General features: G+C 39.6%; 1 protein-coding gene across 1 annotated transcript in view; it reads right to left on the reverse strand.

Moving 5' to 3' along the window:
- Positions 1-22139, reverse strand: part of LOC139170391 (cytosolic phospholipase A2 epsilon-like) — a 58072-nt gene extending 35933 nt beyond the window's left edge. Inside the window, exons 1-2 of the mRNA XM_070757567.1 lie at positions 22033-22139; positions 15505-15577 (exon numbers count right to left, since the gene is read on the reverse strand). Coding sequence (XP_070613668.1) covers positions 15505-15577; positions 22033-22062 — 103 coding nt within the window. The 5' untranslated portion in view covers positions 22063-22139. The remainder of the gene's footprint in view (positions 1-15504; positions 15578-22032) is intronic.
- Positions 22140-27059: the final 4920 nt, after the last annotated feature.

Genomic DNA, 27059 nt, shown 5'->3' on the forward strand with positions numbered 1-27059 from the left:
TGGATAGAACAAAATAAAATAAATATTAAGGATCGGGGTTCAACATTTTTAATACTTGGCATGATAAACTTAATATTTGTAAGATTGAAGAGCTATTTTAAAATAGATATAACAAGTACAAAATTAATGAAGAAACAAACATGGAAATGCAAAATAGACACTAGTCTTCTCAGACTGTATACAATCTACAAAAGACAGGTTTTTCCAATATGTCAGGTAGGCATGGCTCATATCTCCTATAGAAAGATATTCTTTCATGCACATAAATTATCATCACAACCTTTGGATCTTGGGCAATAGAGTGCACAAGGCTGAGTGGCTTATACTGGTTCACAAACATTTAACTTAGACTATTAAACAAGGTGCTAATTATCACTCCTACTGGTAAGGCTGGGGCTTAATTGTGCTGCATAACCGGAAACTAAAACAGTCAGGTGGCAATCCTTTTGTCATACCTCACATTTCAACAGCAATACATTTGCTCCATAATAGCTCTATTTTCTTAGAGGGACAGTTGTGGAATCTGACACTGTGTTGAAAAGAGTGAAGCTGAATAGCCTTGAGTCCTTTGTGGGGACAGGAGGCTGAAGGGAGACCCTCTCTAAATTTTGCAATATTTACCTATTACTCTCCTCTAGAGCAGGGCTCTCCAACCTTGGCAACTTTAAGACTTGTGGACTTCAATTCCCAGAGTTCCTCAGCCATCAAAGCTGAAGAACTCTGGGAGTTGAAGTCCACAAGTCTTAAAGTTGCCAAAGTTGGAGAGCCCTGCTCTAGTTGACCATCAAAAAGATATACTGATCTGAACAGTTCATTATGCCCTTTCTGGTTCTTTGCACCTGACATGGACATTTCTTTCAAAATGGAGTAATCAAAAAATTGATGATAAAACTCATATTAATTTAAATTAGGATTTTTAATACATTATGGAATTCCACATGCTGGCATGCTGATTATGAGGCTCCTTTGCTTTCACCCATTTTATATTAACCCAACAGAAAAATGAAACTTGCTCTAATTTCCCTAAAAAGCCGTATCATACTTGGCGACATGCTAAAAACATTCTAAGACCATTTGTATCGCTGTGAAAAATCCAACCTGGCATTCTAGAATTAGCTGAATTTGGAGTATGAGTGCCAATTTCTATCTACTCCTAAAGATTTTTTGGAGAGCTATTAGTAAGTTATTTCTTAACATCGGAAATCTCTGTGCATGTCATCCATTGATCATCCATTGGTCATCCCTTCATGAATGTGACTAAGCATGAACGTGGTTAGAGATAGAGAACCTGGAAAGGAATCTAGAAGCAATGGATACATCACTTGTAGACAAGCAATGACCCAGTTGATGGACTGATACCCAGAGGAAGGAAAATTTTAGTGCGCAGAAAAAGTTCTGACAGTCTCAAGTCACAGAGCACCACATTTACTTTCCTGAACTCATGAAGATCAGAGGTGGTATTTCCCTAAGGTTTGTAAATATGAGTGTGCCCCTCTCCTGTGCCTAAATAGGATGGAATTATGCTGGGGGGAGTCCCACCCCACCCCACCTACAGGTCATTACTACTGGTTCACCCAAACTGGTCTGAACTGGCAGAATATGACCTCTGATGGAAATATTATAGAATTCTATAAAAATAATTAAAATACTGACTCCGCAGTATTTTTGAATAAGTCGTCAGTACATGGATATATCAGCCTAAACCAGGGGTAGGCAAAGTTGGCTCTTCTATGACTTGTGGACTTCAACTTCCAGAGTTCCTGAGTTGACATGATTGGTTCAGGAATTCTGGGAGTTGAAGTCCACAAGTCATAGAAGAGCCAACTTTGCCTACCCCTGGCCTAAACAGTAGATGTGAAATCTGATATAGAATCCATGAATCAGCCACAATATCTGTGTGTATATATGATGAATGTTCTATCCACAAATCAAATGTGAGTAGTTTCAGAAGCGAGGTTCAGCAGATTGAAAGGGAGGAAACGTACGTCAAAGAGTTAAGGAAAATATTTATTTATTTATTCATTCATTCATTCATTCATTTATTTGCTTTTGTCAAATTTAGGCACTTTTCATTTCACTACGAAGTGGCTCTTGTTGGTTGAGGAAAGGGTCCTAAGATATTTCCAACATACCTAGAAAAAATAAGTTGCATCATATTTCCAAACAGACCTATAGGTTAAGATCTAGATTTAAAAGGCAAGTGCAAAAGCAAATTGGTTTTGCCATATCCTGAAAAAAAAGATAGGAGGAATGAAAAATCAAATAATCTCCTGAGATGGAATGTAAGTAAATTCTTTCCCACTTTTTAACCATGTTAATAATTGATCCTGTTGAGATCCTGCAAGCACAACCTGTCCGTCCATCTGCCTCCACAACACTCTTTAATATTGTGTCATCTCGGTTTCCTAATTATGTGTCACTCCTTAATCAAGTCTGATAGCATGGAATTTTCTGTTTCTTCGCCACCCAGGCTTAGAGTTGCAATGGTGAACTGAAGTATGTAGGCCAAGAATCAGAAGAAGCATATATATTATGCCAGCGATGGAAAACCTATGGCACATGTGCCACAGGTGGCACACGTAGCCATCTGCTGGCCCGCGAGCTGTTGCCCTTGTTCAGTTCCAACATTCATGTATGTGCTGGCCAGCTTTGGGAGGGTATTTTTGGCTTCCAGACGGCCTCCGAGGGCATAGGGGAGGGCGTTTTTACCCTCCCCCAGCTCCAGGAAAGCCTTTGGAGTCTGGGGAGGATGAAACATGAGGCTAAACAACACCGGAAGTTGGGAAACAGGCCGTTTCTGGCCTCCAGAGGGCCTCCAGAGGGCCTCCAGGGGGCGGGGGAAGCTGTTTTTGCCATCCCCAGGCATTGAATTATGTGTGTTGGCACTCTCGCGTGTGCGATAGTGCACGTGCATGCTCTTTCGGCACCTGAGGAAAAAAAGATTCACCATCATGTATTTTGCCAAGCCCTAATAGTAGAATTTAGTTACTATCAGGGAAGTATAATTGTTGCAATCACTAAGTATGCTTTAAGCACAAAAAGATTTTCAAGTAAGCATTTATCCTTTCCCAAAATATATGCTGCAGCATCCTCATTCTACAGATGAAGTTTTAAGAAACTTTCCCAAGAACCAATGTGTATCTTCATGAAAAATTGGGGGAGAAAAGAATGGACAAGGGTATTTTTAAGTTTCAAAAAGAGAATAAGTAGGTAGCGCAATTAAAAAAAGAATCCATATGCCTATTTGTTAAGTCTGTATAACCAATGTAAAACTCTGTAAAAGAAAGATTTTGTAAATACTGTTCCTAACTATGAATAAACCTTGGCCGCGTCTGATTGGCTAAGACGCACGGCCGTTTCTTTTAGGCGCGAGCCTTTAAAGTATAAATAGGGCTGTTTTGACACTGACAGCTCAGATGCGTTCCTTGCTGAAGTCACTTGCGGAAGAGCTGAATAAACGGAACCATCTTGTACTTTTGTCTGAGTCTCCTTCATTTCACTGGCGACGAGAGAACGAAGAATCCACGAGTCAAGCATGAATCACCTCCAGATCGGCCGGGCTCCCGACTACTTCGACCCCGAGAAGTCGTCCTGGGACGCCTACATGGCGAAATTTGAAATCTTCCTAGAAGCGGCAGGAATGGGAGAAGCCGAAGACGACAGAAAGCGGGCGATCTTCTTAAATTATTGCGGGACGGAAATCTTTGACCTCGTCCAAACGCTCACCGACCCGCTCCCGGCTAAATCCGTTCCATGGGACGACCTCCAAGCAAGACTCGCCAACCACTTCAAACCAACGAAGCCTGCCGTAGTCTACAGACATCAATTTTCGAGGATGACCCAGCGTGAGTCAGAGACAATCAATCAGTTTGCCACGCGGCTTCGCACAGTACTGTCAAAGTGCAAATTTGACAGCCCAGAAGCTCGCCTCACAGACGCTCTGATTTTTGGAATGAAGAATGCGACGGTACGAAATAAAATCCTGACAGAAGACGACCCAACTCTTCAGTCGGTTATCAAGTTGGCCCAAACAGCCGAAGTAGCTGACGCGGCCGCCAAAGAACTAAAAGAACACGAAAAGAAGGAAACCGTCTCCAAAATCTCCGTTGCTGTTTCCCGCGCCGAGACCCCAGATGACCTCAGCCCAGCTGCCACGGACGACGACACCTGTCTCCTGCTGCCTTCCGAGCAAGCCAGACAACCCAGATACCAACGTCCATCCAACCCATGCCCCGGATGCCGAGGAAATCACCCACGACAGCGCTGCCCCTTCAGGGACGCCATTTGCCGCCACTGCAATCGACGCGGGCACATCGCCGAGGCATGCAGAGCGCCCCTACCAGAGGAGTCCTTCTCTACACCCCGCCAACAACGTTTCAACAACCAGGCACAACAACCGCGGGACAACAAATTTTCCAGAGGCTTCAATCGCAGAAACGACTCCACCGCTAACCGTGACTACGCACGAGGTAAAGCACAAACTTACGTAAATTGCGCAACTACTAAAGGAGGGAACAAGATTATCATCTCGCTACTTTTAAATAACAAACCCTGTAACCTAGAATTAGACACAGGGTCTAAGCATTCTATCATGCCTTGGGACAAATTCAAAATGTATATGCCAAATTTTCTTAAAACTGACTTTGCTAACTCAACTTTAGTAATAAGGGATTTTCAAGGTAATGTCATACCTGTTTTGGGGAAAGTAGATGTGCCTGTAAAATTTAAAAATTGTGAATATTCTCTTCCTCTGATCGTGGTTGAGGGAGCCAAACACTCCCTCCTGGGGCTAACATGGATGTCTCCTTTGGGTATTGAAATACTGGGTCTTTGTCATATAAATGCTGAATCTAATATTCCTAACTTTATCCAAGAATTTCCTGAGGTTTTCAGCCCTACTTTGGGCACCTATAATGGGGCCCCTATCTCCTTCTCTCTAGATCCCAAGGTACCCCCAGTCAGACTTAAGCCTCGCAGGGTACCCCTACCGCTATTACCTAAATTAGACATCCAATTGGACAAACTTATTGCCCAGGGCATCTTAGTCCCTGTAGAACAAGGGCCATGGGAAACCCCCATAGTCACTCCAGTTAAACCTGATGGCTCCTTAAGGGTCTGTGCAGACTACAAAGCCACTATCAATAAAGCCCTTCAACACCATCCATACCCAATCCCAGTAGTCCAACAGTTGCTACATTCCCTGGGGGAAGGGAGAGTCTTTTCAAAAATCGACCTGGCGCAAGCGTACCAACAGCTTCCGGTCGATGAGGCCACATCCCTGGCCCAGACCATAGTGACCCACAGGGGTGCTTTCAGGTGCACCCGCCTGCAATTTGGGGTCAGTACCGCCCCAGGCATTTTCCAAAGTTTCATGGAACGACTGTTAGCAGGTATAAAAGGAACCACCCCATATTTTGACGATATATTTATATCAGGAAAAAACCAAGCAGAATTAAACATGCGCATCAGAGAGGTGTTGGCTAGACTTCAAGCTAAGGGGTTAAAAGTAAAACCAGATAAATGCGTGTGGGGAGCCAATAGCATAGAATTTCTGGGCTACAGAATAGACAGTGAGGGAATACACCCCACAGCAGATAAATTAGAGGCCATAACCAAAGCACCCGAGCCTAATAATAAGACGGAACTCCAAGCATTTCTGGGCCTTCTTAATTTTTATTCTGTTTTTCTGAAACAGAAGGCAACGGCAGCAGAACCGCTACACTGACTGCTGCAGAAGGGAATTCCCTGGACCTGGGGCACAATGGAGCGCGAAGCTTTTCATAAAATAAAACAGTTATTGACCTCTAAAAGCGTAGTGGTTCAATATAGCTCAACTTTGCCCATAAGGCTCACGTGCGACGCTTCGGCGTATGGGGTTGGCGGGGTATTAGCTCACATAATGCCAAACAATACAGAGGCCCCCATCGCCTTCTTTTCTAAAACATTGTCCATGGCCGAGAGAAATTACAGCCAATTAGACAAAGAGGCATTGGCCCTAGTCTCTAGCGTTAAGAAATTTCACTACTATCTGTGTGGGAGGAGTTTTGAACTAATAACAGATCACAAACCCCTGCTTGGTCTTCTAGCTTCCAACAAACCAACTCCTCCCTTCATGTCCCCTAGATTAATAAGATGGGCTCTATTCCTGTCAGGGTATCAATATCAGCTAACTCATAAAGGGGGAAAATCAATAAACCATGCTGACGGCCTAAGCAGATGCCCCATGCCCGAGTTAGTCTCAGATCCAACCCCCACAGAGAATGTTTTACTAATAGACCTTGAGGAGAACTGCCTGACCACTGCCAAAGAGGTGGCTGAGCACACTAAAAGGGATTCACTATTGTTAAGAGTAATCAATTGTATTCAAAAAGGATGGTTGGGAGACTCTGAGGAAACTGGACTGTCAGATTTTAAATCAAAGAGGTTGGAATTATCCTACTTGAAGGGATGCGTGTTATGGGGTGACAGGGTGGTCATCCCCAATACATTAAAACAGAAGGTACTAAGTATGTTGCATGCTGGCCACCCAGGCATTGTTAGAATGAAGGGTTTGGCCAGGGGTTACTTGTGGTGGCCAGGTTTAGATAGGGACATTGAGCAGTGGGTAGCAAACTGTGACCCTTGCCAGGAGTCACGACCCAATCCCCCGAAAACAACACCTCTGGAATGGGAAAGACCCACTGGGCCATGGTCCCGCATTCACATTGACTTCGCAGGGCCTATTGGAACTCAAAACTTTTTAATTGTAGTAGATGCCTTCTCCAGATGGGTGGAAATCATTGCTATGCAAAACATTACTACTTGTGCCACCATCAAGGCATTATATCACTTGTTTGCCACACATGGGTGCCCAGACATCCTAGTTTCAGATAACGGGCCACAATTGACTGCCAGACAATTTGAGTGTTTTTTAAGCAACTTAGGGGTCAGACACGCACTCACATCCCCTTACTCACCATGGGTTAATGGCCTTGCAGAACGTTACGTACGTGTGGCCAAAGAAGCCTTGCGCAGGGCAGGCCCAGGGGAAATACAACACAAATTAGATCAATTCCTATTAATGCAGCATATCACCCCAAATTCCATCACAAACAAAAGCCCAGCAGAGATTTTAATGGGTCGAAAAATAAGGTCCCCCCTGGACAGGTTGCACCCTCGTTATTGTACCCAAAATGTAAATGATGAAACATGTATAGCACCTGAAAGAAGTATGTACCTAGGGCAACTTGTTTTTGCTAGAAATTTTGACGGGGGGTTGAGTTGGCTGAAAGGAAAAATAATGCAACAAACAGCCCCAAAATCTTATGTGGTTCAATTGGAAGATGGCCGCACATGGAGGCGGCACATCGATCATTTAAGAGGGCGCATAACACCAAATGGAGAGCCGGCCGCTAACGGAAATTCTTCCCCCCAAGCAGACACTAATTCGCAACTCGAACTTTTGGAATTACAAAAGGACTTACCACGGCCAGATGCATCCTCCAGCGACGCTGAGCCTTCCTCCTCTTCAGGGCACGGTGTGCCACCAGCATACTCATCTCCGCAGGCCAGAGCCCCAACTTGGGCCCAGCCGCGGACAGGAGACAACAGCGAGCCAACCTCCACCATAGACATACCAGCCGGTAATGATCTGCGCAGGTCTGAGCGCACGTCACGCCGGCCTGAGCGATTGGAGGACTACGTCACTTGGCTCACTGATTGACAGTTTGACTCAACTAATGAGGGAGGGGTGTTAAGTCTGTATAACCAATGTAAAACTCTGTAAAAGAAAGATTTTGTAAATACTGTTCCTAACTATGAATAAACCTTGGCCGCGTCTGATTGGCTAAGACGCACGGCCGTTTCTTTTAGGCGCGAGCCTTTAAAGTATAAATAGGGCTGTTTTGACACTGACAGCTCAGATGCGTTCCTTGCTGAAGTCACTTGCGGAAGAGCTGAATAAACGGAACCATCTTGTACTTTTGTCTGAGTCTCCTTCATTTCACTATTGTTGCCCATGAGAGCTATAATAGAGCCTCAGTATTAAAATCTCAAAACTACTGTATTTCTATCTTTTCTAACAAAAAATCAACAGAATACCAAGATTAACTATTTCAGAATAACTTATGTTTTTGAAAAGTGTTTAATTGCATGAAGCACATAAAACTAGGACTTAGATAAATCCTATCCCAAGCAAAGCATCTGGAAAAAGTAGATATTTTCTCCTAATGACTGAAGAGAACTATAATATATTCAATTCAATAATGTATTGTTATGGCTGGTATTGTAACCATCATGATGATATTTATTTGTTTATTTTTTATTTATTTGGGTTTTTTTGTCAAGTATGTATTGATGGTATACAAAGATATAACAATATCTATTTAGATGATACTAGTAAAAGAGAAATATTAGGACAGGTACGGAAGGCACACTGCTGCACTTATGCACTTATGCATGTTATAGAGTGCCTCCAGAAGTAGCTGGTTTCTGACTATCATTAAATCCAGCAAATACGGTCTTCAAGCTTGTGTAGGTTTTTTGGGGGGTTTTAAATCATATGTTTTGCCAGGTGGCAGGAAACTTGTTGCAATTTTTAAATTACTAAGAAATAGAACTGCTCTTTGATGTACTTCAAACCAACTTGAGTTAAGTCTGAAGTTAACAATAGCATTAGCATATAGGCTTACATATCATCATATAGCAATTTACAGTACTCTTTAGATGGTTTGCAATGTAGAAGCATTATTTGCATATTGCCCTCAGTCATCTGGATCCTCATTTTACTGACTTCAGTAAGGATGAAAGGATGAACCGTTCAGAATCTAACTCCTAGCTATGGGCAGAGTTTGCCTGTGATACTGCACTTTAACCATTGTGCCCCCAGTGCTTTTATCTGCCATTGCATGAAGCCTACTTTGGTGAACTTCATTTCCATGCCCTGATCAAAGAAATACATTTGCTAACCTAAGTGCTCCCCTCCATTTCTGTAGCCAAGTTCTTTTCTTGTCCAATTAAAACTTGTTAAACTCATCACTCCTTTTCATTTCAATCCTAACATTATTCTATCAGAAACAAAAGATGCAACTTATTATGTGTTGCTTGTTTGTGAAAGGGAAGCAAGCTTATTTTTCATTCACTGTTTATTCATGAGAATGGAAGATAGGTTGGGACAAGTAGGCAGGATATAGGGAGGAATACTTTTTCCTCCTGAATTGAGGAGCAGGAAATGATCGAGATCATCTTACATAATTTATGTAAGTAATAGATGAAGCCAGTCAATCTTGTAACTTCCAACTATCACAGGAATTGAAAAGTAGCATAGAATCACAAGGTATCACTTCTAAGATAAGCAAAGAAATAGTATGTCTCTATATACAGGTAGTTTTGACTGGCTTCGTGATTGATAAAAAAACAACCTATGGGCTATCAGTCTACTGTAGGAAGTAAAATACTAATTATGTCCTTCAAACACTTGCAGTGCCTCCCCACTCTCCATCCCAATCTAGTCTCAAAAGCCCCCTTCCTCCAGTGTCCATCCCCTAGGTATCCCTGTCTTGCCACTAGGCATCCAAGTCCCTTCCTCACTCTTTCTTTGTCAACTCCACAGTTAAGCAATTTCAAATTTTACCAGAATGGCAGGGATATGCCCCTCCATCTTATGGATTTAGAAAGAGCAATCACACCACTGTGACTATCCATGGCCATGTGATGACATGGGAGCTCTGAAACAGCTACAACTTCGCCAAATTTCAATCCCATGGGAATAATGGGTCCTGGATTTTGGACCCATTTTTAAGTCAGTTCAGTCAGTGTAATGGCTTGGATCTGTATTGTTTTCACATATACTGTGAATTTTAAAAAGCTTAGAAAAGCATAACCTCTGTCACCTAATGATCTAATGATTGGCATTATAATAAGAGCCTCTCGGGATGAATCCATTATAAAAAGAAAAAGCCTAATATTCAAAATGCAACCTATATTTTAAATTCCAAATGCAATTTCAATACTTTCAGCAGGGAATACTCCTTTGGCTGGCCAAACCAGTTCACAAATAATTCCTCTTATATGGATGTTGCTTTCTGTTCTTTTCACCTGACACATTTCCATGTTTGGAGTACTTGCTCTTTTTTTTAAAGGAAAAATTATATATTTACAGCTATATAATTTTTGATGAGATTAGGCATTCAATTTTTTTTCTAAAACTCAGAGGAGTTACTGTTGATCACATTTGCTGCATTGCACAAGTGACAACTTGTAACTGATTGCAATCAAGAGTCATTTGCTTCAACAGAGTCTATGGAAATCTGTGTTTTAAAAAAAGTTACTCGTTTGCAAAGAATAGCAGTATCATTAAGCCAGAAGGTAACTTTCTGCTGTGATAGGTGGTTGAATAGAATGCATCATTTCAATCCAATTGCAAAGACTAGCTCAGTCCTTCTCAAATAGTGGGGTGCTCCACCCCCCAGGGGGGAGACATGGAGCAATTCCAGCAGGGACACACGTGACCACAGATGCATGGTCTTTCTCAATCAATCCCCCCCCAGGGAGTGTGTCAAGCCAGTGCAGAGGTTGATGATAAATTAACGGCTTGCCACACTATCTATAGAAGACCTGCTGTTTGTGGGAACTTGGGAGGGGGGATTTCAGGAGGGAACAGATGCAGCCACAAAACATTCTTTGGAGTGGTTCAAGGACATCTTATGCCCACCCACCTGGGCGGAAGCGGAAGGAGGACTGGCTATGCTGGCACAATCTGAGTGGGCAAAGTGACACATTTGTGGGTGGGGGACAAAGGATGTGAACTTTCAACTGAGTGGGAAGCTCAGATCCAGGTTTCCCTGTACAGGTGTCAGGATGGCTCTGGAAATAAATTGGAACTTTGAAGAGTACTTTGACTCGGATTAGTTCAGATGTTACCTGGAACCTTGACAGTTCCATGTTCCAGTTGCATGTTGCTCTGAGACTGGAAGAGAAAATGGCCAAGTGGGGCGGAAGGTTGTAGTGGTTCCTATTGCTCTCGGTGGTGTAGCCATGGACAGCATGGTAACAAAAATCAATTGAGAACACTGGACTAGGATCCAGGTAGAAGGGCAGCAAATTGTTACAGACTGTAATTTCCCAAGACATCTGAAAAAGTGGTTTGGAGATCCATGGCCATGCGAAGGATTTCGTAGAGAAGGCAAAGTGTCTCTTTTCAAAGCAACTGAGGCAGCTGTGACCCTGTAAAGTCTTGAGGCTGCTGATTAAATAATGACATTTCCGTCTATGGAAGTGTGTGCATATACATGCAAAAAAGTTACAAGAAACCAAAAGAAGCTCAATATTAACCGCTCCAAACTTGACTGTAAAAAATACGACTTTAGTAATAGAGTTGTTGAAGCGTGGAACTCATTACCGGACTCCGTAGTATCATCCCCTAACTCCCAACATTTTATCCTTAGACTTTCCACATTTGACCTCTCCAGATTCCTAAGAGGTCAGTAAGGGTCGTGCATAAGTGCACTAGAGTGCCTTTCAACCCCTATTGTCTCTCCTATATCCCATATATCTTCTCTTCTATCCCTATATCTTTCTTCTATTCTCTCACTGATTTTATTTTATCCTATATTCTCTCTTCTGTTCTTTCTCTAATTTTATTTCCTCGAAGGTGTCCTCTATTACCTTCATTGTGTATCATTGTGTATTGGACTAAATACATACATACATACATACATACATACATACATACATACATACATACATACATACTCCAGGAAGCCTTCCAAACATGTAACTTTCTCAAAATGTTAAGGAGGGTTGCCTTGCAAAGTGACTTTGGGGGTGATTTGGGCAGCCCAAACATGTCCTGGTTGATGTAGAACAGGTCTCTTTTGAAGCAGCTATCAGCAGTCAGATAGCTCTTTGAAGATGTTCTCCATTTATCCAAGAACACAAGTAGTGTTCCCATGACACTATTAACTATGATTTTTTTTCCTTTAAAAAAAAAACTATCAAGAAACTATCAATGGAGACCAAAAAGCTAAGGGTAAACAGACTAATCAAGGAACCATCAATTCTGAAGGGCAAGCCATTAGTATATAAAAATAAAAGCAAACTCCAATCCCTTCTAATACTGATGATGTTACCTAGATTGGTAACAAAACTTCAAAAAATAACCCAAGCTCACCTAGGACCCTATAGTCTTTTTGCATACTCTTATGAATTGCCTCCGCCATGTGCATCATTCCAAACATATTTTATCTATGTAGCCCCTCCAGAAGGCTTGTTCCTTAACTAAGATTAATTGAATTAGTCAATCCAGTTTTCTAGTTTCACACGTCACAAAGAAGAACCACAGGTAAATCACACAATTTGAGTTATCACAAGGTTTGAGGTAAGCAAAAGACCCTCAAAGAGCACTAAGAAAAAAATGGAGGGGGCTTCAATTTGCTCACCCAAACAATTCACATTTACTTGGGTTACTTTGTTAACCTACTTCCCAATAGGGACTATTTGAATTATAATTATGGGTGAGTTTGTCTCTCTATAAATTAGCCTAAGTATTACTTATATATGAGTTTATAAATTTGCAAGCATAAATGTTAAAGAACTCTCATGACCTTCTTTTGGAAGGAAGAGGAAACATTTGTCACACATATTAGGCAATATTTTGTATTACTGAACACGCAAATCTTTTAAGAAGTGGTAGTGGGGGGGGGTCGCATGTGTCCAAAAAAAGGGCAAGTCTTTCATTATGATTTTTTTTTTTACACACATGTACCTTAGGGACATCCCTTTGTTAAAAGTTCATATTTGGAGGGGACGGGATTTATTGTTTCCTCTTCTAGCTTATGCTATGTAATACATATTTGATGCAGTAACTTGAGAGAGGGTCTCTCTCTCTCTCTCTCTCTCTCTCTCTCTCTCTCTGTGTGTGTGTGTGTGTGTGTGTTTGTATAGTCTGTATTTCAACTTGGCTATCTAAAACAGAAAAAACACAAATGTATATATATTTGCCAAAATGCTATCAAATATTTAATAGAGCCAAGTTGAAATATGTATACAGAGATTAGCTAATCCTAGAGACAGCTGATTCAAATATTCAGATTAGCATGATGCTTCTTCAAATGCCAATAACACCACAAAACATATCTGGGTGGAGATCTTTGGTTCTTTTAATGCAAGCCACATAAAAATCTGTTTCCACATGGAATGATTACGTACAGGAAGAAAATTATACTTAGTCATGGAAGCTTAGATTTCCATATGGATGGGTGGATCTGCCAATGTAATTTTCACTGAATGTCCTACTTGACTTATCATGTGTTCTCATTCATGCCTGGTTAAAAACTTAGCAGAAAAAGTTTGCATAAGAATACCTTTCCTTAGTGCTCCAAAAGTTTGCATTGTTTTAGGGACTTTTCTAAATGACATGTCCATGCTTGTAAGCAACTTTCCCATAGGAAATTGTACTTCAGAAAGTCATTTAAAATGCACCCCAGGTTGGAATGTTGCCTGCCTTCTTGTTGCAATTTGTCAAGCTTTTTGGGATCAGATAACACTGACATTTTTGTTGGCTTTAGTTATTGGTTTAAGGTAGGAGTAGGCAAAGTTGGCTCTTCTAGGATGCATTGACTTCAACTGCCAGAATTCTTGACCCAGCACGTTTGGCTCAGGAATTCTGGGAGTTGAAGTCCACAGTCATAGAAGAGCCAACTTTGCCTACTCCTGGTTTAAGGGAAAACTTGATGTACTGTATTGGTATTTTCAATGACAGTCCCAAAATTATGTTCCAGGCGTATACTGTAAGGTGTTTACAACAGTAAATTTGTTTGCTTGTTTAATTAAGAACGTAAAGAAATACCACTATACCATCAGTAGGAGATAATAATTTTATGCACATGACATGACAACCCAGTGAGGCTTTCATAATGTGTTAATCACATGTGCCTCAGTCAAACATTTCTGAGAGCTTCCCAGATACCACAAGCTTCCTGGATTAGACCATTTCTTGTCCTTTCTTGGGAAGTTGGAGGAATTTTGAAGGGGAAAAATAATGTTTGCAGTAGTGGGATTGGAATAGACATTACCACAGATAGATTTGGGAGAATTATCCGTCCCTCTATTTTTTTTATTTATTTTTTTTGTCTTTGTCCCATGCTCTCCAAGGGACTGAAAAGTAAGGTAGAAGATTCAGAATATTTAGGCAGTTGTTGTTTATGGAATAGCTTTAGCAATTTATCTTTGCCGCAGCAGTCACCTGTTAATTTTTTAGTTTTTAATTTTCCACAGTCAGCCAATTTTATTCAGTCACAGTTTTGAGGTTGCGAGAGGCTTAATATAATTGGCCATTACAATCTAATGTTAGGAGTTAATAGCTACTAGATTCTGTCAGTATGACCAGCATGACTTATCCTTAGATTAAGCTAAGAATAAATGGGAAAAAAGCTACTAAGTGTTATTTGCTTAAGGCATTTATGGCTTTAGAATTCACTTATAAGTAGCATGTGTGCTACATTGGTTCTGCATATCTCGTGAAGAATTAGTAGCATGGCACCCACAGATGCTTGATGTCGTGTACCTCCACAATATATTTAAAACAAAATTTAAGATATTGTTGTTTGTTTACTAAATGATTTAGCAAAATAAACTGGGCATTTATTGCATACATTTTTCTTCTAATTCATTCTGTGTACATACTGTATTAGTGCTTTAGTTGACTGTATTATTAAATTATTATTTTTGGTTAAAAGTTTTGGAGGAAATTATCCAACACCTTTCATTATGAATCTTAAGGTAGATCTATTGTCCATTTCCCCCAAATTTTATTAAACAGTGAAGCATAAAAAAACCTACTTTGACCTTTACCATTTAATGAAAAATGAAAATTTACATATTGGTGGGAATATGTTGCCTACAATATGCATCTACAGAAAGTTGTTAAACAAATAATATGTGGAATTATATAGTTACATAAACTATACATACTTGCATCAGACATTGTAAAGCAATGTGTGTAATGAGGACATGAAATAGATGGTGTCAAGTTAATATTACGTTTATTATCAGTTAACATTTGTTTACTCATCCTTCAGATGTTACGTGTTAAGTCAATGGTGTTTATGAACTTCTAGTAGTTTTACTCTTTACGGTTTCTCTTATTTAGATATGTATTTAAAGTATTTGTTTCTAACTTTATTGTGTAAACCAGAATCTATTGGGATACACAATAAATATTGTAAAAATAAATACTTCATAAATCTTTGCTATCCATTTTTAATAATAAACATAGATAAATCGTGAAAAATCGTGAACTTACAATATCTCATGACATGTCATACTGGTACTAATCTCATCTGTTTTCAACATTTGCATACATAATTTTCATATGAGGTTTCCAAAAGTTGAAATAACCACTGGCCTAATCATGTACATTTAGCACTGAAAAAGACTGCTGGTTTATCTTATACTCTATTATTTCAGCTTCCCTGTGATCTTTTTCTTCCTTATGATTCTAACCAAAAAGTAAGCTGAGGAACTCACATAGATCTGCTTTCCGGAGGTTCTTGATTTTTATGATCTTTACCGTGAGGAGACTACAAGGAGCTGGTTCCGTCTATAGAACGAAAATAAATAGAAAAATGAAATTATTATTTCATTTATTTATAGATAGTCATAGACATGGACATGGGCACATGGTGATGATATTGGAGATAGAGAGAAAGAAAGATAGAAGTATAGGAGAGAGGGAGGGAGGGGAGAGATATCAAACTTCTTAACCACCAATCTCCCTCAGAGAGTTGATAGAAGAGTTTATATATCCTTAAGAAAAAGGCAAAAATAAAATTAGATTTTCCCACCCCCAAGACAATCCATACTTTGTTCTTCAAGACAAGGACTGTTGCCCTGAAAGAGAAGACTTACAAAGGCAGGACAAACCTATTTTGTCATGTTGCCTGAGCATTTAGTGAACAATTGTTATCTTTTCTTGACAAGATTTTCAACTAATTTATCTTTTCTTTTATATACATTGAGAGCATGTGCACCAAGAAAAATTCCATGTGTATGCAATCACACTTGGCCAATAAAAAAAATTTCTTCTCTTCTCTTCTCTTCTCTTCCCTTCCATTCCATTCTATTCTATTCTATTCCATTCCATTCTATTCTATTATTTTTAACTTGTCAGCATATTTTAAATTTGGACATATATTACATCAGGTAATCAACTTTGGTCAATTGTGAGTTCTCTGCCATAGAGTACTTGCTTCTTTCTGAAATGACCCCCTTAGGGGTCATGGACAGTTTAAAAATGCCCAAACTGCTGAGGATTTCCCTCTTGATCATATCTATCTTTTCTTCCAGAGTGATTAACACTTTTCCAAATGAACCACTGAATTGTAGCCATCACCTTTTGTTACTTACTTGGAGTTTGAAAAATGCAGTCTTGGAAAAATAGATGTGGCTGACAGCTCCCCATTAGTCTGCTCTTTAATTAAAAGAATCTGGAAATCAGGTAAAACCAGGCAGGGAGAAACCTGTGTGTATTCTGGAACCTCAGGCACCACATTGCCTCGTGCTAATACTGGTGAATTAATGTATCAGTTTGCACAAAGGATGAAATGCTACTGGTTGGGCCCGGTTCAGGCATACTGGTAGCAGCGGTCGCCGATGGTTTGGAGAACCAGCAGTGTCCGCCTACCAACCCGCACATCACCATTTTCGTTTTTTAAGCCTCTGTGCATGTGCAAAGCATTCAGCACATGCTAGAGGGTGAAAAAGCATGTGCGACGGTGGTATGCGTGTGCAAGCAAAACGAGAGCACACATGTAAATCACGTGCTCCTGAACCAATAGGGAAGATAAGTAAATTTCAACACTGGTTTGCAAGGCAATGTTACCAGTGAATGTTACCATTCAGACAATGTTACCAGTGAAATTCTGAGATCCCATCCAGGATGAAACGAATCTGCAACCACAATGCAAGTATTTCAAGAAATATCCTTTTGGGGGGAGGAGGGCATGAGAGAATGTTCATTTTTCCTCTGAGAACATTCTGTTTCTTCAGAATCCCTGAAGAAGTGCTGACATTGAATTTTGCTTTGATTCACAACAGTACTATATATTCCACTACATATTAGTACAAAACTACATATTATATGGATAGAATTATACCAAATCTTGTAGCCCTAATAGTTCTCAACCATTCAAAACTGCATAGATCAGGGGTCCCCAAACCTAGCAGCTTTAAGACTTGTGGACTTCAACTCAGCATAGCTGGCTGGAGAATTCTGGGAACTGAAGTCCACAAGTCTTAAAGTTGCCAAGTTTGAAGATCTCTGGCATAGATACTTGTCGCCATCAACTCTGCTGCTACTGCAGTACAATAATATGTCTCCCAGCCCAGATAATGGAGCATTATCATAAAACTGCAAAGACATTTGTCACCCTTGTTAAGTTTCTTTTTGTTACTTCTTTAAATTGTAGAGACCCAATTGGGTTACTGATGGTGGTGCAGCATGGGTTGTTGCACTAAGAAAGGAAATAAATAGTAGCTTTCAGTACTTCCTTGTATCCTTCCACCTATGTGGTCTTAGAAATTACTACTTTTTTATTTATTTATTTATTAATTTATTAATTAATTCATTAATTTATTTATTTATTTTGTCCAATACACAATGAGAGTTTTAGTGGGTATATATATATATGATGGTCTTGGTATATTCGGGTTTCTTCCCGTGTAGGATTTGGAAATTTCTGGCGACGTTTCGATGAGGTCCCACTCGTCATCTTCAGGCTGGTGTTTCTGTCCTTGTTCTAAGGCGAACACTGCGAGACCTGAGCTGCCTTCCTTCTATAAATACTGGTGGCTGGGTGTGGTTTGATGGCTCAGCAATTGCCTGCTGTGTAGAAGCTTCCTGGTGAGTCAGTGGGGTAACACCTGGGGTCGTTGATGTAGCTGAGGTATGCTGATTAGTTAATGGTTGTGGATTAGGCGTGATATCCTGAGTAGTTGGAGCTTGCAGGCTACTTGATTGTTTTGCAATGTGTGTTCCGAGTCTAGTTTCAGTTTTTATGGCTGGGTTACGTTTGAGGGCTGGTTTCCAGATGTCTGGTAGGCGGGAGGTAACACATTTTGGGTGTTCACCTTAGAACAAGGACAGAAACACCAGCCTGAAGATGACGAGTGGGACCTCGTCGAAACGTCGCCAGAAATTTCCAAATCCTACACGGGAAGAAACCCGAATATACCAAGACCGTCATATATATATATATATATATATATATATATATATATATATATATATATATATATATATATATATATATATACATACACACATACACACACACACACATGGTAAAATACATGATGAAGGTTATAGAGGAAATACTCATAGTAAAATATATCTATGAAAGAATAGAAAAGAAGATATAGTAATAGAGCATATCAATGAAAGAAGAGAAGAAGAGATATAGGAATAGAAGAAAGGAATAGGAGATATAGGAGAGCAATAGGACAGGGGACAGAAGGCACTCTAGTGCACTTGTACTCACCCCTTTACTTGTAATCTTAACATTATTAGCATGTAGTCACAGGAATGATTTAGCAGAACCCTGGACTAGATGCATCATCAGGATGGCCAAAAGTACTAACATTCCCTGTTTGCTGGGATAGGTTAGTCAATAAGACTAAAAATTACAAGGCTTTGGAAAGCTTTGATCTTATAAACAGGCATTGCTTTAACCTAGCATTATTGAAGTCTCCATTCAGAGATGCCTTTTTTTTCCCCAATTCAGGAAGTTTAGTGTGCAATTTTCAATTGGCATGGCAGTTAATTTTTTATTTCCAATTTATTCCAATAATAGAATGAGTAGTGGGTTCCTCTGCATCTGAAAGATGCACGCTGTGCTTGGAACCTATGGTGGTCATTCCTCCTAATGCCTTGCTTCTACCTTCCAGCATCAGCCACCTCACTCTGTCTCATGATAGGACCAATTCTGTTAGGTAACCCGATGTAATGTATGTGCAAAAGATGGGATGAAGAGATGCTGCCTACTGAATAGTCAGATAAGAAACAGTCCACAGCTGGACAGTGAGTGGAAAAATGATACTTAGAAGGGACCCTCCTTGGTTTCTTATGCTGCAAAAGACACAGTGGGAAAATTCTACATTCAAACTTGCAAATTTCTATCAATGTAATTTACAATAAAGTAGACTTGACTTATCTGATTGTGTTTCCTGTCTGTAGCCTGTCCTTGCCTAGTTATGTGTCAGGCACAAGGAACCAGATCCACACCTGTGGGCTTCAAGCTAATTATTATATTCTGACAGTAAGGGAATCTCTCCAGACTGTCACTCTTCCCATGGGAACAAGGTAGATATGGCTCTATAGAGATTACAGAGGATCAGTTTTGGGTTCCTTGTTGCTGTGCAAGGATTCAAGGCTAATTCCCTATTTGAGAACTCCCCCACTGGCTGTCTGGGTGTTTCCTGACAGAAAGATTGTACCAATGTACCAATACTGTAATGTTTCCCAGTACTGTCATGTAAAATAATGCACTTGGGGAAAAAGAATCCTCAATCTGAGTATTGTATTGGCAGTTCCGTGTTAGCAAAAACTTCAGAAGAGAAGGATTTAGGGGTAGTGATTTCTGACAGTCTCAAAATGGGTGAGCAGTGTGGTCGGGTGGTAGAAAAGCAAGTAGGATGCTTGGCTGCATAGCTAGAGGTATAACAAGCAGGAAGAGGGAGATTGTGATCCCGCTATATAGAGCACTGGTGAGACCACATTTGGAATACTGTGTTCAGTTCTGGAGACCTCGCCTATAAAAAGATATTGACAAAATTGAACAGGTCCAAAGACGGGCTACAAGAATGGTGGAAGGTCTTAAGCATAAAACGTATCAGGAAAGACTTAATAGACTCAATCTGTATAGTGTGGAGGACAGAAGGAAAAGGGGGGACATGATCGAAACATTTAAATATGTTAAAGGGTTAAATAGGGTTCAGGAGGGAAGTGTTTTTAATAGGAAAGTGAATACAAGAACAAGGGGACACAATCTGGTGTTAGTTGGGGAAAGATCAAAAGCAACATGAGAAAATATTATTTTACTGAAAGAGTAGTAGATCCTTAGAACAAACTTCCAGCAGACGTGGTTGGTAAATCCACAGTAACTGAATTTAAACATGCCTGGGATAAACATATATCCACCCTAAGATTAAATACAGGAAATAGTAGAAGGGCAGACTAGCTGGACCATGAGGTCTTTTTCTGCCGTCAACCTTCTATTTTTCTATGTTTCCCATCTACCTTCAAATAGCTTATAAACATTCAGCTTCTTTCTTGATCATCACTTTGTCAAAACTCCAAACATTCCATGAGATATGTTTACTGTGATTACTTATAGTTGGAGGCACTATTAAATTTTGAAAACCCTATCACTAAAGCCATATGTAACCTCTTATTTTACTGTTAATGTGAAGATAGAATAGAATAGAATAGAATAGAATTTTTATTGGCCAAGTGTGATTGGACACACAAGGAATTTGTCTTGGTGCATATGCTCTCAACGTACATAAAATAAAATATACATTTGTCAAGAATCATGTGATGAGCTAGAAAAACTGAACTTTCATACATCCATCGCATTGGTGTAACTTTACATTTGAAGAAACGTTTCAACTTTGCTATCTGCCAATGGGCTAAAATTCAGGATATATAAATACAGTGATTTACCTAGGCCACCAATGTGGACCCAATAGAGTTTTTGCCATTCAAAGTCCTTGATAAGCTACCTAAACAGTAAAATTGAACAGTCAAATATATCCCCCTACCCCATGATTAAATCAGTTTACCAAAGCCATTTTTCTGTATGGTAGTAATTCATTATTTAATTATTTTCCTATTATTGTTCAGATTGCTCTGAATTATATCTAAACTAGCATGAAGCAAAAAGCACTCGCAAATGCCTCTTCTACATCTTTTCAGTTTGGGCTGAAAGATTTTGCTAGTATTCTGAATTTGACAGAAATATTTATGGATAAATCTTGGATTCTCTGAAAATTGCATTTTATGCACATTAAGCACTTATAAGATTGGGGAATGGCATATTATAGACTTTTATGCTAAGGCTACAGAAAGACAGTTTTATATGAAGACGGGAGACACAGAGAAAAATAAACTAATTAAATCAGGGTAAATGATATACCTCTGAAACTTCAATCCCAGGTCATTACTTGTAATTATTTTGTTTCATAATGCTAAAAATATTAGTTTTGCACATCAGGAATAAAAATAATTGCCTAGCTTGCATTTAAAAAAAAAAGAATGATCAGAAGCTTGTTGAACATACCAATTCCGAGACCTTCTTTTGCCAGTGAATTTCAGCAAATGTACCATTTTTAAAAAGACGATTATGAATGCTGAAACATATTTGTAAAATGTCTGTGTGTAACTGCTGATATATCCATACAAAACTCCCATTTTTGATGTTTTCCTGTACAATGCAAAGTATACTCATCTACCCATCCCACTTTAAAGATATGTTTCAGCTCTGAAAAATAAATAAGCTTGAAAATCTGAATTTGTTTCAGCAAACATAGACTCACCGGCATGGACCAGCTGGTTATTAGTATCAACAGAATATCCCCTCTACCATGATAGTGGAATCATAGGAGGAACCATAGACTACAGTTGGCCACAGATGAGAGCCATGTCAATATTTCAGCCCAGGTAAATAATCTACTTTCTAGTTGACAAATTAAGACAGCACCAGTATCCCAAGGATTTTAAAGCTTCCTTTGCTTTCAGCCAATCAGTATCTTAATTAACTGAGTATGAACATTCTTACAACCTTCAATACACCCAGGTGCATAAATATATATACATATATACACACACACAACATATATATGTCAACTGCTAAAAAAAATCAATATTCCATAAAACTGAAGATGTCAAAAAAAATCTGCATTGAATTATCATTACTGTATGATGTATAATAGTTTCATTACATCTCCTAAAGAGCTAGTGACACACTTGAGTTCAAATGGTTTTCTCGAGCAACTTACCTGTTGTTGTTTACTTAGAAATAATCCCATTGTGTCCCTTGTCTGACAGATTCCCGCAACAGTTTTCCAGCAGACAGCGATGGATAAAACAAATGTGTGCTCTTTAAGTTCAGGAGTTGATGAACAGGTATTTTACAATCTGGCTCACAGCTCCGCCTCACTTAATTCTCATAAAAGTGAAGCAATCGCTTTCATTAAACTATTATGCTACGAGCAATGAAGCAGCATACCAGACAACCATTTGCAGCTTCACTAACACTGGTCAGAAAAGTACAACATAAATAAAACTGATGACAAAAGCAATGATGATCATAATGGCATTAACAACATTATTAAGGAAGGAAGTTGTGACCTCTTACTGTTGAATTAGTTAACCTTAAAAAGGCTAAAAAAATTTTTTAAACACATGCATCTTTATTTGAATGTGTTCCTAACTATACAAACCAATTGCAGAAAATATGATAATAAAAAAGCAGAAAAATCAAGATAATACAGAGAAGGCAAAACCCATCCCAGCTAACTTCAGAAGACGGTGGAAGCAGATAGCCTGCTAGAAGAGGAGAGCCAATTGGTTCTTCATGAGGTCAGTTCAAGCACAGGATGGACATCTCTACTCTCCATCCTTGTGTCGATACACTCTTACATTGTATATTACTTTTATTTATTATTATTATTATTATTATTATTATTATTATTATTATTATTATTATTAATTAGATTTGTATGCTGCCCTTCTCCGAAGACTCGGGGCGGCTCACAGCAGTGATAAAAACAATATACAGTAACAAATCTAATATTAAAGTTTAAAATAACAATTTTACATTAAAAAGCCTAAAAACCCCAGTATATAAAAAAAGCATACACACAAACTTATCATACATACAGCTACATAGGCAAGGGGGGATGTCTCAGTTCCCCCATGCCTGACAGCAGAGGTGGGTTTTAAGGAGTTTACAAAAGGCAAGGAGAGTGGGGGCAGTCCTGATCTCTGAGGGGAGCTGGTTCCAGAGGGTCAGGGCCGCCACAGAGAAGGCTCTTCCCCTGGGTCCCGCCAGACAACATTGTTTAGTCGATGGGACCCAGAGAAGGCCAACTCTATGGGACCTAACCGGCCGCTGGGATTCGTGTGGTAGAAGGCGGTCTTGCAGATATCTTGGTCCGGATATTTGTTTGTTTGTTTGTTTGTTTTGTCAAGTACATATAGGAGGTATGTAAAGATATAATAATATTCATATACATGATACTAGTAAGAAGAAGAAAATATAAGAAGAAATATTAGATATAATAATATTCATATGCATGATACTAGTAAAAAATAGAAGAAACATTAGGACAGGGGACGGAAGGCACATTGGTACACTTATGCACGCCCCTTACTGACCTCTTAGGAATTGGGAGAGGTCAACAGTGGATAGTCTAAGGGTAAAGTTTTGGGGGTTAGGAGATGATACTACAGAGTCCGGTAGTGAGTTCCATGCATCAACTACTCGGTTACTAAAATCGTATTTCCTGCAGTCAAGTTTGGAGCAGTTTACATTACGTTTGTATCTGTTATGTGGTTGTGTGTTGTTGTGGTTGAAGCTGAAGTAGTCGTTGACAGGAAGGACATTGTAGCATATGATTTTATGGGCTATGCTTCACCATACTTCACCATAATTTCTAATAAGCATTGGTTGTATTGGGTAAAGATCAGGTTGGGTAACACATTAATAAGTAACTTAGACCAGGGGTGAAATGCTCCAGGTTCACTTGTGCCAATCTGTCGTTGAAGAGCCGGTTGAAAAGGCAGTGCGAGGCTCCGCCCACCTATCGGGATGCTGCCATTTATTTCTTTATTATTTAGATTTGTATGCCGCCCCTCTCCGCGGACATTTGGGTTCTTTTACCCTCTATGCTTGCACAGAATGCTTTGCACAGTGTCTGGGGATGGTGGAGCCTCACGCTCCCTTCGCAACCAGCTTTCCGCTGACCAATGGGCACAAGCGAACTGGGAGAATTTCACCCCTGACATAGCCATTTTAGAATTTACATATGCTGCCAAAAATCAATATTAGCTCAGAGGTGACCAAAGGGTTCCATGCTTCCTCAAAATGATTAAAGCAGCATCATAGCCCCCCGCGGGCATTCATACTGCCCCCAACCTCCTCACCTTTCATAAGAGTCTTAAGACTCATTTATGTCACCAGGCTTGGGTCAATTAGACCTTAGCCCCTGACCAACAAATGATTGTATGGTTGCTGTATGAATGCATGAAATTGATTTTAATATAACTAGGGATTTTATCTGTAGATAGTTATGTAATTTTAATTTAAGTGGATTTAGTTTTATTGTATTACACTTTTTATATGTGGTAAGCCACCCCGAGTCCTCGAAGAGGGGTGGCATAGAAAGCCAATAAATAAATATATAAATAAACAATACCATCATGTCGCAACTTTCCATCCTTCTCAAGGACACAGTAAACTACAAAGGGGACAGAGCTTGGGTCACAATAGTGCACAATAGCTTTCTTTATTTGACTTCCCTTGATTCCTCTAGTTTTCAAGACCTCGGGAAATAGAATTCTAGAAACTGGTTGGTTGGTTGGTTGGTTGGTTGGTTGGTTGGTTGGTTGGTTGGTTGGTTTTTGTTTGTTAGATTTGTATGCTGTCCTTCTCCGAGGACATGGGGCGGCTAACAGCATATAATATAACAATATCGTACAACAGCAAATCTAATTAAATTTAAAATTACAATCTAAAATTCCAATATTTAAAAACAATCATACCAGTTCAATCATACAACATATATCACATTTCATTGGCCGGAGGGCTGAGACCTAATTGCCCCAAGCCTGGTGTCATAGGTGAGTCTTAAGATTCTTACAGAAGGCAAGGAGGGTGGAGGCAGTGTGAATCTCCAGGGGGCGAGCGTAAGTGCACTAGGGTGCCTTCCGTCCCCTATCCAATTGTCTCTCCTATATTTTATATATCTTTTCTCCCATTCATATATCCTTTCCTCTACTCTTCATTGATGTATTCTATTCTCATATCTCTTCTTCTATCCCTTCCCTGATATTTACTACTACACATTTTTATTCTCTTTAACTTTCAATTTGTATTGGACAAAATAAATAAATAAAATAAATAAAGGCTCTTCCCCTAGGCCCCACCAAGTGACATTGTCTGGCTGACGGGACCTGGAGAAGGCTGTCTTTGTGGGATCTAATCGGTCGCTGGGACTCATACGGCAGAAGGAGCTCCCGCAAGCAATCTAGCCTGATGCCATGTAGGGCTTTATAGGTCATTACCAAAACTTTGACTTGTGTCCGGAAACCGATCAGCAACCAATGCAGTCCACCGAGTGTTGGAGAAATATGAGCATGCCATATTACTTTTCATACCATAGAGATTGCATGTTATTTCACCTTCTCTCCTGCCTCGTGTTTCTTCCCACTTTATTTAATTCAACAACAATGCAAATAAAGCTCAAAAGTGCAGCAGAAACAGGACTACACGGGAAGGCTACGTAGCGATCAGAAGCTTCATCAAACAGACATTTGTGGAAACTCATATAAAGCATCTTTGGAAAAAGTCCATGATGTTGGGAAAAATTGAAGGCAAAAGGAGAAGGTGAGAGCAAAAGAAGGTAGATATTATCATCGATGCAGTGGGTGTGAGCTTAGGTGGATTCCAGGAGATAGTGGAAGACAGGCAGCCTGATCTGCTGTGATCCATGGGGACACAACTTAGAGACTGAACAGAAAAACAATGTACAAGATGATCCTTTTCATTTCATATACTCAAATTCAGGTGGAAGATAGTTACAATAAAAAGAGGGTGATGATATCCAGGCAAAGAATTCTAATGATGTGTATCAGGCAGGGGGTTGGATTTGATGACCTGCAATGGTCCCTTTCAACTCTAACAATCAATCAATCAATCAATCAATCAATAAGTATGTCACATTCTTGCCCATACCAATTGAGGGAACTAGAATCAAAGACATGAAAGGCTTGTTTCCCTGTAGCTAAAAGAAAGTCAAAGTTTTGGTTAAAACAAAGAATACGGGTGAAGGATACAAGCAGCCTTCTGAAAATTAAAAAAGATTGCAGCAAAGTTTGGGTTATCTTGTTGCTGTTGTTTTTATTTTTCCTCAGACTGTAAATAGAGGATTACTTTTTCACAGAGCTGAAGGTGGAATAATAGTAGGAAAACGTCTTCACTTTCTCTTGTGTTTGTACCTTTTTTTTAAAAAGTTTGGGAATGTTTGAAAAACCTGCCAAACTAGTTGTATGAAAAATGCCAGAGGGATGAAAATATCTTGGTGGATAATGTCATTACATACTCCAATCACTAGGTGACAGCATAGTTACTTATATCTGATCAGAATCGGGAGCCTCGTGTTGCTTTTCAAAACAAACAATAAAATTTATTTATTTAATTTATTTATTTGTCAAATGTTACAGGATAATAGGTATGGTATAAACATAAACAAAAGCAAGTAGGTATAGATATATTTGGACAATAGGACAGTAGGACAGGGACAGTAGGCATGGTGGTGTGCTTATGTACACCCCTTACAGACCTCTTAGGAATGGAGTGAGGTCAACTGTAGACAGTCTAAGGTTAAAGTTTTTGGGGATTTGGGGAAGAAACCAGAGAGTCAGGTAGTGCATTCCAGGCATTGATCACTCTGTTGCTGAAGTCGTATTTTCTGCAGTCACGTTTCGAGCCGTTTACATTGCTTGAACCTACTTTGTGCTTGTGTGTTGTTGCAGTTGAAGCTGAAATATTCATTGACCAGTAGAACATTGTGGTAGATGATTTTATGAACTACATTTAGATCAGATTGAAGATGACGTAGCTTAGGTTTTCTAAGCCCAAAATTTCAAGTCTGGTGGAGTAAGGTATTCTGTTGCGAGCGGAGGAGTGGAGGACACTTCTTGTGAAATATTTCTGGACTCTCTCAATTGTATTAATGTCTGATATGCAGTGTAGGTTCCAGATGGGTGAGTTGTATTCAAGGATTGGTCTGGTAAATGTTTT

The sequence above is a fragment of the Erythrolamprus reginae genome, chromosome 1 (assembly GCF_031021105.1).
Source record: "Erythrolamprus reginae isolate rEryReg1 chromosome 1, rEryReg1.hap1, whole genome shotgun sequence".
NCBI classification, from domain to species: domain Eukaryota; kingdom Metazoa; phylum Chordata; class Lepidosauria; order Squamata; family Dipsadidae; genus Erythrolamprus; species Erythrolamprus reginae.